Below are 19,136 nucleotides of genomic sequence, written 5' to 3'. Positions count from 1 at the left end.
AGAGAGTGTTGTAAACAATGAAATAACACAGAGGGGTAGACAAGTGGAAGAATAGTCAAGTGAAGAAAACCTGGGGCAAGAAGAATGTGGATTTTGATTTGAATTCCATTCCTGTGCCTTCCACTGACTATAAGACCAAAAAGACTAATTAATCGTCCTAAGAAGTTAGGTGAATATCTCTGTTTTTAATCAATTAAGCTAGAGTATATACCTGTTTTTCCCATAGGCTATATGGTGAATTTCACGATTTAAATTGTATCAATACAATGATTGCACTTTTCCGATGTGATGTATCTAAAGGTTTTTATTTGTATTTAAAAGTGGGGAGATGTGTAGAGGTGATGTAATCACAATGTGATGTAATAACATTAGTAGAACGTGAACTGTTAGAGTGTGAGAAATGACAGTTGAAGAAATTAGTTGCTTGGTAGACATGGAGCGCTTGGTCGCAAAATAACGGAGCTTATTTAACTAACATTTGTGTACCCTATTATTACACAATGGAATCAACAACTGAGATCAACAGGATCTTCTCTGAGTCTGAAAAAAACTCTAGACCTGCTAATTCAATTCACTCATCACTCTTACTTGAATCTAAAACCAGGCTTCCTTATAGCAGCTCCTATTCAATTTGGCATTGAAATATGGGCTGTGAGACCAAGCCCAAGAGTATGTAATAAATGACCAATAAATAAATTAAAATACATGAACGATGATCATGAAGGATTCAAAGTAGTCGTCTACTCAAAAAGCAAGGAACTCAATAAACAGATCAATAGATTACGAATTATAAAAACACAATACTCAATTGTTTTAAGGGACGGTGCTATATTCATTTCCCTGAAAAGTGACCATAACATACGCAAGTGTGTGCAAAAGCAGATTGGTTGAGTTCACAATTAAGTTCTACTTCGTTACTTTAAATTAAGGAGCATAGAAAATGCTCCAAATTGACTTGGGTGTTATGCTTTTTTTTACTTTAATGATGTTCTTTAGTGTTTCCATGCAGAATAAAAACAAATCCTCTGAAAAAATATGTGAAGCATCATTACCTTGCTGCAGTACGGACATTCTCCAAAGATAACATTAAAGCTCTGTCTGCTTGAAGGAAGACCTCTCAGCCACTGTTGGGGAAGACAGATTAAAATGTGTATTGTCCTTTCTCTTTTACAATATTGTGCTACTGAAAATTACACGTTACAGTCACTGAAGAGGACACACATGAAATTGTCTATGACATTTCTACTCCTCCATCTTTTCACTATAATCTCTCCAGGCCCTACCCCAAAATCACATTTAGAGGGCTTCAAAAAGGGGTCATCAAAATTAAATATTTTCCAAACATCCATAAATGACACCTAGAGAATTAAGGAGCTAAAACACCACTTTCTATAATAGCAGCTTAGCACTGTAATTGAGGCTTTTGTAGCTAAAATAGGTTTTGTGGTAATAATGTGGCTCTAAATGCAAGTATAGGAAATTGCAGTAACCAAAATAAATCGAACCTTTCTGTACATTATTCGCGTACCCAAAAATTAAATGTGCTCATTCTGAAGGGCAGGTCCCATGGTATTTGTTCTGTACAGCCTTGACTAGTAACATCACATGCTATTTACTTGTCCTTCACAGGAACTTGCTAAATGTTTCCCATGCACTTAAAATCACAATATTTTTCCAAAATACCAACCTTACCGTAAGAAAGTTATCGTGGATTATATTTGATTTACTTGAGGACTATGTGACCGATGTACTTGGTTCGTATTATGATCACAGAAAATTGGATTAAAAAAAGCAAACAAGCATTTGCAATGCCAATAGGTCTGGCTTTAAAGGATTTTTTTATGGTAATGTGAAGCATTACAAGTAAATTGTATGGGAATACATATGTATTTCAAGGGAAGCAAAAACTCTAGAATAATTTTGGTGTAGGATAAACGGTCAGGTGACAGTTGCACTGTCAAGCCAGACCTGAAAATCCATGTAGGTTAATGACTGCCTTACTCCCATGGGTGCTGCCGCCAGAGAAAACCAAACTAAATTATCTAGTTATCTGAAACACTTAAAAAGCATTCTAATGTCACGTGTGTGCCTTTGAAAGTTCAAACTTAGACATTAGGATAAATACAACTGTGGATGGCAAACACTTTTTATGTGGAAGCACACAACTTATGCCCAATTAAGACATACATTCCTAGTTCTTGCCACTGAATCATTCAGATTCTTATGGGCCACGCACAATGCATTAAAATGAAAAGGTTGAATTTTAATGTGGATGCGAACCACAGTGCAACAAGGTCGTCCTTCAAGTGCAGAAGGACCTGGGTGTCAGGTAAAATGCACATCCTGCAGTTTAATTTAAAACACGGGAGACAAAGAAAGCTGGTGGTCCATATATTTAAAGGTTTACACGTCGACTCGAATGGGGAAGTGGTATTTCTGGCTGGTACCTGATAAGAACTGTTTTATCCAGCAAAGGAGCAAGTTCCTGGATACAGAGTTTGTGGAAGGTGACACGACATGAATGAGCATTAATTCTCCAAAATCACCTCCATCCACCAATCGCCTCAACTCACTCAAAGCAGAGACAACCACAGATGTGGTGCATTTACCATCGTGTAAACCCACATGGAGATTATTCAGATTACTTTTACTCAAAGTAAAATGTGTTGCCACTAACTGCTTTAGCAATCTCGCAGGCAACGAAAAGTGCTCAGATCTCAAATTGTAGAATTGATAGAGCAAAATTAAACACACCAATATACTGCTAATAATTTGTGGCAAGGTACATTCTGTGTAGTTTAATGCAACTCACTTTCAAAAAGAACAGCTCATAGCGTCTAGGAACATGCAAAGAGTTTCCTGCTTTGTGTAATAAAGTAAAGCCCAGCAAAAACGAACATGATGCTATAAATCTTCCCTTTCTGCTGATTGTCCATTTAAGGCAATCAGAAGAGCTGATAAGCGTCTTTTTATTGTTGTTGTTGTTGTTGTTGTTGTAAAGCTTTTATTCGACACTTTGTCATAAAGCCAACACACAATATAATACATACAAACATCGACATGATTAAAAATGTGTTACAATTAGCAAAACATTCATAATATACAAAAGTGCAATAATAGTAGGTCCCGGAACATTCCAATTTGTTTATAATTTTAAACTACTTCATTTACTCATTTGCTAATAGAGTACCTACAATCGAGCCATCATACAAGACCAATATTAAAAACGATTTAATACAATTATAAATAGTTAAAAAATGCCAGCGATAAAAACTCTTTAAATCTTATATTGTCATTCCTAATCTCTTTCTAGTTAAACAGACACCAAGAAGATACCTGCTCACACCAAATGTTATCAACCTAATGGTTGAGGATCTAAGTAATCGCTCTGCCTCTTTATACGAACGTGTGCCCAGGTTTTTACAAAGAGGTATGATCCATTTCTTACGTTGCAATTCGTATGATGGGCAAAAAAAGAGGATGTGAGCCTCGTCCTCTCTTTGTTTTAAATCACACAATTTACAATTAGGATCATTATTTGCTCCTCCCCACCGACAAGTATTCGCATTGATCTGTAAAACCCCATATCTATATTGGAGGAAAACAGTTTTAGCCAAGGGTGGCTCAATTTCAGCCATAAAATGTTCAAATGTAGGGTAGTCCTTAAATTGCAAAAACTTATGCGTTAATGAGCCAGTAGCGCGTTCGTAAACATTGGTATTCACATAGTTCCAGTAGGCAGATTTTACTTGTTCTTTGCAAATATTTAACGAAGTGATTGACATTGCTGGTGTTTTCCAGAAGTGTGAAAGGCCTATTTTTGTGAGCCAATGGGATACATGTCTCAGCCACTTGATCGAGTTAAAAGAGTCCAGCTCCCTGATTTCCAATACTCCTGCTCTATAATCAGCGAGTTCCGGGGTAGACCATAACCTTACCCAATAGAGCAATGGCCTCAACCAGCACAAATAGTCTGTCCGTTTTAAGTTAATATCGAGATAGACTGGTACTAGGGGCGTTCTTCCTGGTAGTCTTAGCAGACTTCTAAAGAACACATTTTCCTCTATATCGAATGTTTTTTTAGTATAAAGGCCCCCAGATCTCGGCCCCATACAGGGCGGCAGATTGTGCTTTGGCTTTAAAAACTTCAATCGCAGGGGTTATAGCTTTTGAAGTACTCCCACCATGAATTTTTAAAATGGGGAGGGAGTTTTGCTTAAGTGTTACCCTGATTTTTTCTGATTGATTTATCCAAGACATTCTACTATCCAACCTAATACCGAGATAATCAAAAAAGTCCACATACTCAAGTTTAGTGTTGTTTAGGGCCAAGTTCTTCCTAAAAGATTTAGGGGGATTAATGGCCATATACTTGGTTTTGGATGAGTTAATTTCTAACCCCTTTAGGTCGCAATAATTATTAAATTTATTTATCAAGTTTTGCAAGCCTTTTGGTGTTTGGGATATTAAAATAGTGTCATCCTCGAATAACAATGCTGTGACTACTTCATTGCATAATTTAGGGGAATCATGATTACATTCTGCTAGGTAGGAGGGGATATCATTTACAAATAGGGAGAAAAGGGTTGGGGCCAACACACACCCTTGTCTAACCCCCCTTTTTACTGGTATGGCTCGGGTGAGTTCGCCATTTCTTCCCCACCTTACTTTGGCATAGTTATCAGTGTGGAGCTTTACAAGGTTGGCCAACAATTCGTCCGGGACACCCATTTTCCTCAAAGTTTCCCACAGTAGGTGACGGGGAACAAGATCAAACGCTGAGCGTAAATCCACAAATGCAACATATATACTACACTTCTTTATCTGAATATATTTCCAGCAAATACACATGAATCTATACACCTGGTCAACAGTACTTGTCTTAATCCTAAATCCTGCTTGGTATTTAGAAAGGATTTCGGATTCCTCTATCCAGATTAAAAGTCTATTTAAAATATGTCTGGCAAAAATCTTCTGTAAAATATCAATTAAACTGATTGGTCTGTAATTGCCTGGGTTGTAGCGGTCCCCCTTTTTATAAATGGTCACTATTTCTGCCCCTTTCCAGGTTTCTGGGATCGGAGTTCCCAGCAAGATGGAATTACACAGAAAGTTTATGTAGGGGCACCATACTTCAATATTGTGAGTAAATAAATCACCAGGTAACTTGTCCGGGCCTGGTGCCTTACCAGACTTAATTGCTTTTATTGCACACAAGGTTTCTTCCATGCTAAATTTCGCTGTGTTAGTGCACTGGGGAAGGGATCCAGAATAGTTATACTCAGGAGATGACCCAGCCAGATCATATAAAATTACAAAATGATCAAACCAAATTTTTTCATCCAAAAAAAGGTCCCTATTGGAACTACCCGTTTTGTTATTTTTGGCTATCAGGTTCCAAAAAGTGCATTGATCATGCTTCCTAGCAGCATTCAAAAGATCTTCCCAGATTGAATCATCCCATTCCCTTTTTGCATTATGCAAGAGCCTTTTATATTTCTGTCTGCATTCTCTAACCCTTGTCTGATCTTTAGATTTCACGGCAATGATTAAATTAGTTTAAGCTAGATGACACTGCTTGTTATACCATGGTGTCTCTAGTTCCAATTGCCTCCTTGTATTAAATTTTTTGTTATTACAAGTTTTACTCAAGAGGGGAGTTAATGATTCCACTATTTTTAGGACGTCATCAGATCCCGACCTTGAATTTTCATATAGGGGAATGATTTCTGAGAAATTATTATAAATGCCCAAAAGCGTATCTTCTTTTGCTAGGATGTGAGGCCATTTTATTGCTTTCCTATTGTTAGAGACAACGACCTCAGCCATCTCCCTCTCACATTCAGTCTCACTATCGATTATCAAAAAGGGATCCGGTAGTAACCCCAATTGTAATGGAAAGTGGTCACTCTCCGGTCTATTCACGACCTTGAAGGCCAACAGTAAGTACCAAAGGTTGGTTGAGATCAACATAAAGTCGATCAGAGATATGGACAACCCTTTACTGAATGTGTTGTTAGCTGGCTTATCTGGGTCTAACCGCCCATTGCGTCTTTCTATTGTTTAACCAGCAGTTGTAATTATGTCAGGACTGGAGGCTCAGATTATGCTTTTCTTTCCACACTTTATTACAGATCATAAAAAACACAGCAGCCAGAAAAGCACTAAACATGTTTTTTGTTCCAACATTATAGAAAAAATCATAAGGAAAACCAATAAAAATCGCAAATGACTACAAATCTCATCAGTCCATAGGGGGATGTGGTAGTATAGTCCTTCCATAGTGTCAATACTGGATAGAAAGGGCGTCCATCTTGTGTAGTAATTCGCTGCTTCGCAGCCAGTTAAGTTCATGTTTTCCGTTTTCTCTTCATGCAACTGTTTTAGTTGTTTATGTATGGTTCTCAGTTGAACAGGATTTGTTAACTGGCGTTGAGGGGATTGCGGGTGTGATAATTGGTTTCAGCCTGTTTCTCTTCTTCCAGATTCCCCTCACGGCCGCAGGAGCGTTTCGTCGCTCTTTACGCGACCGGACCACCTGCTGCGGTGTTTTGATGCCCCTAGGGAGAGCTCTTGCGTCTCGCTGCTGCTACAGCGCGGTTCCTCAGTTCAGGAGCCACGCTCCGTGAGCTGCATCGCTGGAGCCTGTCCCCCTGCCGCCACACCACTGAAGCCCTACAGGGTCCGTATTTTGTCACCGAGTATTTTTCCCTCATGCCCGCTGGGGTCTGTACTTGCGGTTTTGACCGTAATCCCCTGCGGGCAGGAGTGCACACATTTCCCTTCCTGAGGCCTGATTTGAGCACACCGGGTTATGGGTAGGCCTTGTCACTTAGCGAAGGCCAGCGCGCTTGGGGAAAGTGCAGCCCCTGGTGGTTCTGTCCCGCATCTAAAAGCATTGAAAGCTACAAGTCTGCCAAAAAGCGGTTCAGGCTCAGCCTGCCTAAAGCACATTTAAGGGTTTCACCCCTGTCTTTATTGTGAACTCGCCTGTCTCCTTGAGTTTCTCCAGTAGCAACGATGGAACAGGGCACTTATTATGAGGAGGAAGAGTCCACTCAGTACCTCCCTTTGGATGATGATTTTTTTGAAGCGGAAGACAGTTCAATCTACCTGTGTGTCAACGAAATAGTAGGCTCCATGAAGGAGCGGCTTTCCAAAAGCATGTGGCACAATGCGCCAAATTCACGCAGGCCCACCTTGGAGTACCTACCCCCATGCCGTCCCCGCTAGCAGATGGGGGTCCCACACCTCCTAAGAAGGTATGTAGTGAGGGTGGCTCGGAAGGGGCGCAGGTGGTAGACAAGGATGCCTTTGAGCCTGAAGAGCACTTTCCTGGCTAAGACTGTCCCACCTTCCCCAGCATCACTTCAGACGCCTGAGCCTCAGGTTTCCACGGCACCTGCTTCCCCATCTAACGATGGGGGTTCCCCGACAGACACGGACGATGATAAGGGGTCATCGCGTTCTTGGCGCCCGGCCAGTGCTTTGGTCATGTTGCCCCAGGATGATACAGGTATGCTGGATCCGGATGAGATCGTTCATCCGCGATCCGCAGCCTGCGCACCTGGGGATAATGTGGCCAAGTTCGTGGCAGGCCGTCTTCGCAAGCCACTCGAGAAAGAGGCAAGGGAGTGCCTCAGAGCTGAATGCCCGAGGCCCACTTTGGAGGGGAAGGTAGCCCTTACTCTGGAACTGGATTTGAAGATGGCTACCTTCCTGGCCAAATATATGAAAGACCCCTGCAAGGGGATCCATAATTCCTGGCGATCCTGTCAGGATAAACTCCTCGACACCATAGGTCCCTTAACAAAAATTTTGGATATGGTGGAAGAGGTTAAAGTGACGGGCTCCTCCATATCCCCCAATGTCCTGTCGAATAGGGCGGTAATCTTCTTGGGTAACGCCAACTGTGCCCTCTCGACTGAACGCCGACGTTCCCTCCTGATCAAACTAGATCCAAAACCGGGCGACTTGGCCTCTTCGGAAGCAGGCGCGGTGGCCCAAGGGGGCCTCTTCGGGATCCCTTCGTAAAAGAGTTTGGCAAATTTGTAGCCACCTTTACTTCATTGGACAGGACCCAGTCCAATATAACAAGGCTCTTCCAGACTCGTTTCTCCCAAGCGGCCGGTCGCAGTAGGGGCCTTGAGACTAGCCGTGGCGGACAGCAGAACAATAACAGGGGACAAGGCACAAGGCGAGGGCAGTACAACGCCTCAGCCAATTATACCAACTTTTATTCCACCAGGGGCAACGCTTACGAAGCCGGGCGGCTTCAATAACAACACGAGTGGCGGTCAGTCAGGCGGTAAGTGTTATGCCTGCGGAGCAAGTGCGCATTGGGGGTCGCCTGCCGGCCTTCCAGGTTGCTTGGGCGGAGCTCACGTCAGATGCTTGGGTCTTACAGACCATCGTGGGTTTTCACAATGAGTTTTACGATCTACCGCGGCAGGAAAGGCTTCCACACCCCATTTCCTTTTCCGTGGCCGATGCCCAGCTGATCGACGAGGCGGTATCCGAGCTGCTCAGGAAAGGAGCTATTTGTCCATCAGCTCTGCATCCCAACGGCTTCCTCAGCAACATCTTTTGGTGGACAAACAGATGGGGGGAGGCGGCCGGTAATCAACCTCAAAGAGTTCAACGGGTGGTTGGTCTACGGGCATTTCAAGATGGAGGGGATTCACCTCCTTAGCGATGTACTCCTTCCGAACGATTGGATGGTCAGGTGAGATCTAAAGGACACCTATCTGGTGGTTCCCATCCATCCCCCACATCGGCCATTCCTCCAGTTTAGCTGGAAGGGTCACGTTTACGAATTCACCGCTCTTCCATTCGGGCTTTCATCGGCACCATGGTGCTTTACAAACGTGCTTCACCCAGTGGTAGCGTTTTTGAGAACTCAAGAAGTGTGGATGATAGCGTACTTAGACACCATCCTCCTCATGTCTCAGTTTCCCCAGAAATTGACGGCGCAACCACAGCAGGCGGTTTCCCTCCTGGAGAGTCTGGGGTTCTACATCAATGGGACAAAGTCGGACCTTCCCTGACTCAGAGTCTGATTTTCCTCGGGTTTCTCATGGACTCTACCCACTTCTCCTTGAGTCATGGAAGATGGCCAAGATTCGGCACGTATTGAGACAGACCATTGCCAGGTCCCATACCGCTCTCCGTCAGATTGCCCGAGTGGTGGGTCTCCTCTCCTCGTCAATTCAGGCAATCTCTCCGGGGCCCCTTCATTATCGTGCCTTGCAGCGCCTGTAAGCGCATTATCTCAGGTGGGGTCTATTGTACGATAAAATGGTGCCGCTCTCAGCGGAGGTGAAGGAGGATATGTCATGGTGGCTGTCCCACATGGAGACCTGGAATGGCCGAGCGATCTTCGAGTCAACTCGGGACTTTGTCATAGAGTTGGACGCCAGCAGGTCAGGCTGAGGCGCCTGTCGCGGAGAAGCATCCACAGGCGGCGCTTGGTCGTTAGAGGAGCAAAAGTTGCATATCAACTGCTTAGAGCTCCTGGTGGGGTCCTTTGCCGTTCTCTGCTGGACAAGGGATCAAGCAAGATCATGTGTCTTACTAAAGATGGACAACGTCTCGGCGGTTCGTTATGTCAATCGCCTGGGGGGCCCTCGTTCCCGGCGAACCTCGCAAAAGAGTTTTGGGAGTATTGCCTGACTTAACATGTCTCAGTGACAGCAGAGTACCTCCCAGGCCAGGCCAATCAGGTGGCGGATTGGCATTCCAGGTATCTGAAGGATTCAAGCCTGTGGAAGCTGGATGTTCAGGTTTTCAGGTGGTTGACCGACCTCTGGGATCCGTTCTCAGTGGATCTTTTTGCGTCCTGCCTCGACCACCAGCTTCCGCGTTTCTTCAGTTGGAGGCCAGACCCTCTAGCAGAGGCCACAGACGCGTTTCTCCACGACTGGAACCAGGAAAAGGTGTATGAATTTCCGCCTTTTTTGATGGTGGTGAGGACTGCAGCCCGGATCCGACATCTGGAGGCCAATTTGGTGATGGTATGCAGTGTTGGAGGTCTCAAGTTTGGTTTCCGGTTGTTCTGGAACTTTCTTGGGATTATCCAATCCTACTCCCCCTATTTCCTCACCTTCTCAATCCAGACGGGGAACAGCATCACCTTATCCTCCAAGGCTCTCCCCTGCCTCATGGTATGGAGGCTTTCAGGTGACGTTGGTCACTCCCAAGCCTTTCGGGATCGGCCCAGACACTCTTGTCAAAACTCTTAGCAGACAGTACTTCAAAACGGTATCGGTCCGCGTGGACTAAGTGGATGCGTTGGTGTCTTCGACGAGACTTTGATCCCGTGGTCGCAGGAGTCATTCCCTCTCTGAATTTCCTTGCGGAATTGGCGACAGACGGTCTGGCTTACCGGTCTATTAATGCTGTACGTTCCGCAATTTCAGAGGCGCATTGTCCAGTTGGGGAGCACCTGTTTGTCTGTCGTCTTCTGAAGGGCATTCGCCTGTCATTGCCCCCGGAGCCAAGATATTCGGCTCTCTGGGATGACAATTTGGTTTTAAACTTATTCCTGTCTTGGCAACCTAACAAGTACCTATCTTTGAAAGAGCTTACAGCAAAGTTGGCCATGCTCTTATCTCTGGTTTCCTTTCGCAGAGTCTCTGACGTCCGGGCTTTGGACATTACAGCGAGAGTTTTCTCCCCAGACTGGGTTACTTTTACAGTGGGTTGCCGTATTAAGTCAGCGTCAAGAACAATTTTATATCCAGCCTTTTCTGATGTCCCCAAACTGTGTGTGGTGAATTGCCTTAAGACTTATGAAGACATGACTCTTGAATTTCTCCCTCCGGGCGAGCATCAACGTCTTACTGCATTAAGAAAACCACACAAAGCAGTCTCCTCCCGCACTATAGCCAGGTAGGTGCGATGGGTCATGCAGGAGGCAGGAATTGACACAAAGCTATTTGGGGCTCATTCGGCTAGGGGCGCAATGGCCTCTAAGGCTTTTTCTCTAGGAGCTAGGTTAGAAGATCTTATGTGAGCGGCAGACTGGTCTTCCGATTCCACCTTTAAATGGTTTTATTTTAAACCGGTGGTGGATGTGGCTCAGTTGGTGGCAAGTAAGCTTTGAACTAGCATAATCTGACCCCCCGGTCCTGACATAAGATTCGAAATTTGCCTAGCATAGTAATGGTAAGTTTCAATTTTATTAAGGACACAGAGGCGAGGATTATTCCACCTAGAGCACCTACCTGGTGTGAACCCACCCATACCTGAGTAAGTAATCAGTTTAGGTAACCCTTTTCAGTGATTGTGAGCTGCTTTGTTCGATGTTGTTCATAGATAATGTGATTGCAGTGGAGTTGATCTTGTGGATTCTAATGTGGTGCCTCTCTTTTAGGGAGTGACAGTTCAAAACAGGAACAGTAATTGACGGTTCAAAACAGAATCCGTAATCGGATGGCGTACTCGCGCGAAGAAAGAGGGGGATTACACAAGATGGACGCTCTTTCTATCCAGTATTGACACTATGGAAGGACTATGCTACCACATTCCCTTATGGAGTGATGGGATTTTTTGTCATTTGCGATTTTCATTGGTTTTCCTTATAGTTTTTTCTATAATGTTGGAACAAAAACGTGTTTAGTGCTTTTCTGGCTGCTGTCTTTTTGTGATACGTAATAAAGCGTGGAAAGAAAAGCATAATCCTCGCCTCCGTGTCCTAATAGAATTGAAACTTACTGTTACTATGCTAGGCAAATTTAGATTCTGCTGCATGACCCGGTTTTCAGTGTCTGCTTGCTCTCATCACAGATGACACATTATAAGTTATTTAGTTGAGCATTTACATTGTATTCTTATTACATGTGACTAGTGATGACACAACTAGTCTGTAAAAAGAAAATGATTGTACACATTTTTCTGCGCTTTTTTGAGACATACTGAGAGGAACAGAGAATGCAACAACAGTGACAAATACAGCACACAATGTTTACAGCAATTGGCACTTATTAATCACAGCATCACCTTACGGAGAGCGACGAGGCATGTATCCTCCAGAAAGATCCTCACTGAAGGTATGAACATTTTTCTTCTGATGGATACATCTTTCCATAGGTTATTCACCTTATCAAAGAGTCCCAAAGCAAAATCCCCCTTAAAGTGGGAAGGAATTGTGCTTGATGGGACAGGAAGTCATGCAACACAGCTTGGGTAAAGTACCAACCACTAGGCGCCTGAGTCAGTACAGCTTGATAGAAATGTGCAAGGACTAACGTAGCTGCTCAGTAGATGTCTGCATTAGGGATGCCTCTGAAGACAGCCCTAGGCCTAATGGAATGCACACCGATGTCCACCAAAGGATTTATTTTGGCTAAAGGTGCAGCCGATCGAAATACAGAGGATAACCCAATGCAAATTGGTATTTAGTCACTGCCTTGCCCTTCTTAGCACTGGTAAAGCCTGAAAAGCGGTGTTCATCTTCTCTTTTCTGCTGTGTGCTGTCGATCTAACAGGGCACGTTTGGGGAATTAATCTATGCGGTCCCTCATCCTCAGCTGAATTTTAAGGAGAGAAGAAGAATGGCAGGAAGGCAGACTAGCTCAAATGAAAGGCTGAGTCCACATTGGGTAAGAAGAACGGGTAGGTGCGAATTACCAACTTATGAGGATGGAAAAGTGACAGGAGGAAGAACTGAGAGGACCTGAAGATCTCCAACACCACTATCTGAAGTAATCGCCACTGACAAAACTGTCTTTAAGGTAAGAAGCTAAACCAGGCAACTGTGCATCCGCTCGAATGGATATGCCATTGGGAAAGTAATGATTCAAATCCCATTAAGGAACAATTAACTGATTGGGAAGGAACAAGTAAAGAAAACTTTTTAGAAAAAAATCCACTAGCAATGATCTACACTGAAAAGATCGACCAAGAAGACATTCAGGCAGACAGGGCCACCAGGCAGTATTTACTGTAGCCACTGCCAGACCCTGCTGTGCAAGCCACAACACAAATCAAGGAACACTGGAAAGGTGAGATTTAAAGGGTTTGAGGCCTTCCGACTCACACCAACAAGCCTGTTCCAGTGGCTTGCTTATATGGACTTTGTAATGAGTTTCTTAGCCACCAAGAAGATGGTTGTGTACTCATCAGGAAGACATAAGGACTCTAGCTGGCACCATTTAATCTCCACACATATAGTTTCAGACTATGGGGATTGGGGTCAAGTGCCGGACCATTCTTCTTAGAGTGCTGATCTGTTTTGAATGGGAGTGGAAGTAGTGCTGACTTGCAAAAGATCGGGGCAATCAGAATTAGCTGTGGTTGGTCGATCCTTCTGCAACTTCCACAGTAAATTCAGAATCAGTAGAAATGTGCACAGTAAGCATGGGCGGAAAATCCGTTACGCTCGCGGATTTTTCGGATTTTCGGTAAATCCGCAATCCGCGAACTCTCGCGGATGTGGCGAAAATACGCAAATCCGTGCGAAGCGGATTTTTTGCTTGTGTTCGCACTGCTCGCGGTCCGCGGCGCGGGCAGCAAAAATCTCGCACTCGCGAAAGTACAAAAATTACAATTGGGGAGGGGTGAAGGAAGTGGCCCAGTCTCCAACTTCCTGTTCCTGTCCAGCAAGCTCCTCCCATAGGGGTGGGGTGAAGGAAGTGCCCCAGTCTCCAACTTCCTGTTCCTGTCCAGCAAGCTCCTCCCATTGCTTAGTCCATTTCCTGGCCACTTTGATTTCGATCTTGACTGGGAAGGATTACTTTTTGTGGATGCTGCTGGATATTTGGATTTGAGGCCTTTTGGATTACTTTTGGATTCGAAATTTTATTTCACAAGGAAGTAAGTTGATGTTGTTTGTTTGTGGTGATTTTTGTGTGTGTTGCTTGTTTTTCGACTTTTTGGGGGGGAAAATGTGCAAGTTCGCAAGCTGAGGATTTTTTTGCTTGTGTTCGCACTGCTCGCGTCCCGCGCAGCAACAATCTCGCACTCGCGAAGTTGTAAAAATTACAATTCTGCACATGAATTGAAAACCACCAGGCTTAGTTATGGGTGCATGCATGATACAACTGTTTTGTTGAATTTTATTTTTAACATGATTCTGGCCAGGGCATGGATGGCATTGGATTGTGGTGATTTTTGTGTGTTTTACGACTTTTTGGGGTGGTGTTGGGGGCTTGTTATGTGGGTGGGGGCCATTTTATTGCCTGGTCCCGTGTGGGTGGGGGTCTATGGGCCATTTTTAAGCCAGTTTGTGTGCTTTGTGCCATAGGCCTGCACCCAGTGTGCTCTGATTTCATCCATTATGGCCAGGGGGCCCAGAATCGGTCTGTTCGCGGATTTTGCTGGTTTTTCGGCACGTTCGCGCCGTGAAGCAACAATCTCGCACTCGCGAAATTGTAAAAATTGCAATTTTGCACCAGAAAACCACCAGCAGGCAGCATAAGCCTTCTGAAACTTGATGGATGGCATTGGATTGTGGTGATTTGATTTGTGTTGTGTTTTTTGACTTTTTGGAGTAGGGGTTGGGGGCTGGCTATGTTGGTGGTGGCCATTTTGAGGCATGGTCCTGGCCATCTGGATGGGGGTCAAGCGGCCATTTTGAAGGCAGGCAGTGAGCTTTGTGCCATAGGCCTGCACCCATTTTGCCTTGCTTTCACCCATTGTGCCCAGGGGGAGTCAGTGGTACATGAAACTATAACCCTCTCTGTGTGTGCTCTCTTGGATCAATGTTAAATTCCTGTTTCCCCAAAATTTAGCAATTCTTAATTTTGAAATTTCCATATTGTGTGGTGTGCACGAGTGTATTCATAAATGCCTACTTGCAAACTATTTATTGAAGTGCTACATATGCAACATATATTTACTGATGTTCCTCTGTCTTCGTTTGCTTGTAGGTGCATAAAGTCAATAAATCCGCATCATCGTTGAGCATCAGTGCCAGGAAGAAGTCCTGCTGCGGCCTGTTGTTCCGACATCTGAAGAAGATGGCTCCAAAAAGATGTGCCCGTAGGTCCTCTAGCAAGAAAGATGTCTCTACTAAGGAGAAGAAGAAGCAAGTGGCACCACTTACCAAGGAGACTGGTGGCACCACCACTAAATTTTTGTGGGGAAAACAAAGGCCCACCATGAGTGCTGCACAGGTAGCCTGTTTAGTGGTTGAATCACCAACGACCAGTGATGTTGGCTCATCGCAAGAAAGTAGCAGCACACCATCAACACAGGTTGTAACTCATCTCACAAGTACTATTCAACAACCAAAGCCGCAACAACAACTGTATGGGCTACTAGTACAAGCACAAGTACATGCGCAAGGAGCTGTCCGAGAAGGAGCTGTCCGAGAAGGAGCTGTCCGAGAAGCAGGTGTCCGAGAAGGAGGTGTCCGAGAAGGAGAAGGCCGAGAAGGAGAAGGCCGAGAAGGAGAAGGCCGAGAAGGAGAGGTCCATGGAGAGTTGCAAGTAGCGATCAGTGAAGAGGCCCATGTAGCGGCGCATGGAGCGGTGCAAGTGCCCACAATGGTTGTTCTTCCAGAAGTAGGGGCACAGGAGGAAATTGACTTTGGAGCCGGGGTATCATGTCAGGAAGACGAAGGCACTCCTCCTGATGATTCATTTTCTCCCAGCTCCCCACCAAAGAAAAGATCAAGGAGTGTGTGTAGAAGTTCCTCTTCAAGCCCCGCTCCATCAGATGATGATCTGGATCTAGATTGGCACCCATCTCCGACGTCTGAGAGGGAGGCACACCATGAGCTGCGAAAGGTATCAAATGTTAAAAGGAAGGGCCCCGGAAAGCTCATACTTATGGATCCGAATGTCGGACTTGATGAAGTGGTTCATTCTGATGTTGATGAACAGGATGACAGCAATGACCTAGTCATCACACACGTCATTCCAGCCACACCGGCCATGCAGCAGACAGACATTTATACCCTATCCCGACGTCAGGCTGAGCGTGACCCTGGCGACGTGCCACTGGTAGCACCACCAATGCAGTCAAGTAGTACAACAAGTTCAACAAAACCTACAGCTCCCATATTTTCTCCCCAGAGGGGGACTCCATCCAGCTCGACTCCCTCAAGTAGGGTTGCTGAAATAATTGCACAACCCAGTAGATGTCTGCAAGGCTCGTCCACCACTGCTTCATCTGGCATTGGCAGTATCATCTCGTGCGCCAAAACCAGAGGTTTCAAGTCCCCAGTTTGGAACTTTTTTAGTGTCCATGCAAAGTATGATAACATAGCCGTTTGTTGCATTTGTAAGACTAGCGTTAGCCGTGGTAAGACTGGTACCAACTATGGAACCGGAGGCCAGATAGGTCATCTTGAAAGAAGGCACGCTGTCGAATGGTTTGCGCACCTAGCAAACATCAAGGGAAAGCAATCCCAAAGGGCAAGTGGCCAAAATATACCCATACTAGGTGTTTCATCTGAAGATGACGGGGAGGTAGAAGAAGCGTCAGACATGTGTCCGGTTGCACCCAGTACCCCTGGCAGCACCACACCCTCCGGAACACATAGGAGGCACACTGAGAGTCTGGGAGACACACCAATGCGGAAAATGTCAACACTGATCAGAAGTGGGTCGAAGAAGGCATCAGCATCATCCCGTAAATTTGTCCAGCACACCATTTCAGCCATGTTCTCCTCAGATGTGCAATTTCAACGCAACCACCCAATTGTACGCCTGTATAACACTAAGCTGGCTAAAATGCTAGCGGTGGACCTTCTCCCTTTTTCGTTTGTCGAAGGTGTGGGTTTCCTTGAACTCGTGGCAACACTGGCCCCTAAATGGAAGGTTCCTAGCCGGTTCTATTTTGCCAGGGTTGCTGTTCCAGCACTATATAAAGAGGTGCTTGAGTTGGTTGGGGCTGCTTTGCAGAAGAGTGCTGTTCACACTATACACCTGACAACAGACATGTGGACCAGTTGCCAAGCCCTTGATTACATGTGCATCACTGCACACTGGGTCTCTTTTTCAGGGGTTACAAAACAGATAAATGCAGGTGGTGACTTGGTCGAGATTTTTAAAGGTGCTCGTAAACATGCAACATTAGCTATGTTTAGCATGGAGAAAAGTCATACTGCAGCCAACATTTTGGATGACTTTAACAAAAAGGTCTCGCAATGGCTGCCCCCAAGAAAATGCAAGGTTGGTTATGTTTCTACTGATAATGGCAGCAATGTAGTTAGGGCCATGGAGGACGGTTTCTATTTCAGAGTGCCGTGTTTGGCGCACTGTATGAACCTTGTCGTGCAAAAGTTCTTGAAAAAAGAACTTGCAGTCGACAAAATACTGACCATCTGCAGAAGAATATGCACACATTTTAACCATTCGTTTAAGGCCCGGAAGGAGCTGAGGCGCAAGCAAAATGAACATAGTATGCCAGTGAAAGCACTTATCCAGGAGGTGGCAACACGTTGGAACTCAACCTTCTACATGCTTGAGCGTCTGCATGAGCTGTTTCCAGTAGTCAATGAGTATTTCTACAACCTGGGTGGTGATACGACAGAAATTATGCTAGCGGTGGAGCAATGGCAGCTAGTTAAAAGCCTGACAGACATGCTTCGTCCTTTTGAGGTCTTCACGCGTGACGTCAGCAGGGAGGATTGTTCTTTGAGCAAAGCTATCCCATTGTTGCTGAAGCTCGAGCACCAAGTCAAGGTGGTGTCTTCACAATTAAAAGATGCTGGAAAGAATGAAGCATATGAGTTGGCGCAGAGATTATTACAACGCCTAGTTAGCAATAAACGGCTTGTAAATATCAAGAAACAACAGCACTACATTTGTGCTACTATTCTGGATCCACGTTACAAAAAGCCATTGTTTGGCAAAGTAATAATTCCTTTTGAAACATCAGATGTTACAGAGTACAAAGGTTGGCTAGCTCAGTCAGCCATTCGTTTTGAAAGAGAGCGGAAGGAAACTGTACGAGAAGACAGTACTACTAGTGAATCAGCAGGCCATCAGGTGTCCCAAAAAAGCACTTCTGCATCTGTGCCTCTGGCAGAAGTGAGTGACTTTTCCACTAAGTCGTTAACCACACCAGCAACCGTATCATCTGCACCAGGCCCAGGCGATATGTCTGAAGCGGATTGGCTAAGTGAGCTAGGGTTTCCTTGTCCCAGAAAGGACACAGAAGTGCAAAGTACAGGAATGCGGGAGGACATTCTTTCAATGGTGCAGGCCTATGTGGATGACTCAACAGCGGTCAATATTACTGAGGACCCATTGGCGTATTGGCATGGGAAAAGAAAAATATGGCGAGAGCTCACCAACCTGGCTATCAATTACTTGTCTTGCCCACTCGCAAGCGTGTCTTCAGAACGTGTTTTTAGTTCTGCTGGTGGCATTGTGACTTGCAAAAGGTCCCGCCTCTTGCCCGCAAATGTGGAGCGGCTCACCGTGATAAAGATGAACCAGCACTTCATACCACCAGATTACAAAGTACGAGAATGCACGCAGGAAGAAGAGGACACCGACCTACCTGAGGAAAGTTCTCCTCAGTTACCAGAAGTACAACTGACTGATGAATTAGCAGAGTATGAGGACGAGTTCTGCTTCCCTGACAGCGAGTTCTGAAAATGAGTCAATGATTCATTAACTGTAAATTTTGTCCTCCTTATTCACTTTTATTCCTGTGTGTCTGTCTTTCTTTGTTTAGCAAGTGCTTCATCACATTCACAACAAAACTGTAATCACCCCATCACAAGCAACAACAAGCCCATCAGCAGAACTGTCTTGATTTTGATGCCGCAGCATTCCTCATGTTCACAACAGTTAGTTGACAAGAACTCAGTCCTGGTCGTCTATCCTCCTCCTCCACTCATCCTATCCATTTCCCGTAATGCTGATGCCTGGATTCTGCACAATGAAGAAACTTACGTTGAGTCCCCTAAAGAGGGACTGGAAGTAGTGAGTCCTCATTTAAATACATTTTGCTAAGTGTGACTTTTTTTCCCCGATTTGCATTTTTGGCTGTTTGGGGGTGTCAAACTTGTTTGCGCTTGGGTTTACGGGTCTTGGCTGGGCCATTGCTGGCAAGGTCTATTAAGGGATGAAATTGGCCAGTTGTGGCCCTGCTGCAGAACGCTTTAGGACTCTGTGAATTCCAGGTGGAGCCAGCCCTCAAACACAAATTACAGGTAAGATAAGCGTTTGGATGGG

At 44.9% G+C, this 19,136-nt stretch overlaps 1 protein-coding gene across 2 annotated transcripts in view; it reads right to left on the bottom strand.

The window, feature by feature from the left end:
* Nucleotides 1-19,136, bottom strand: part of FANCL (FA complementation group L) — a 370,446-nt gene that overhangs the window by 23,758 nt on the left and 327,552 nt on the right. For both annotated transcript variants that reach the window (XM_078649307.1, XM_078649308.1), the window contains one exon: nt 1,053-1,124. In XM_078649307.1, coding sequence (XP_078505433.1) covers nt 1,053-1,124 — 72 coding nt within the window. The remainder of the gene's footprint in view (nt 1-1,052; nt 1,125-19,136) is intronic.

The sequence above is a fragment of the Lissotriton helveticus genome, chromosome 6, assembly GCF_964261635.1.
Source record: "Lissotriton helveticus chromosome 6, aLisHel1.1, whole genome shotgun sequence".
Classification (NCBI taxonomy): domain Eukaryota; kingdom Metazoa; phylum Chordata; class Amphibia; order Caudata; family Salamandridae; genus Lissotriton; species Lissotriton helveticus.
The sequence above is the reverse complement of the archived record's forward strand: the minus strand, read 5'-3'. Positions and strand labels throughout refer to the sequence as shown.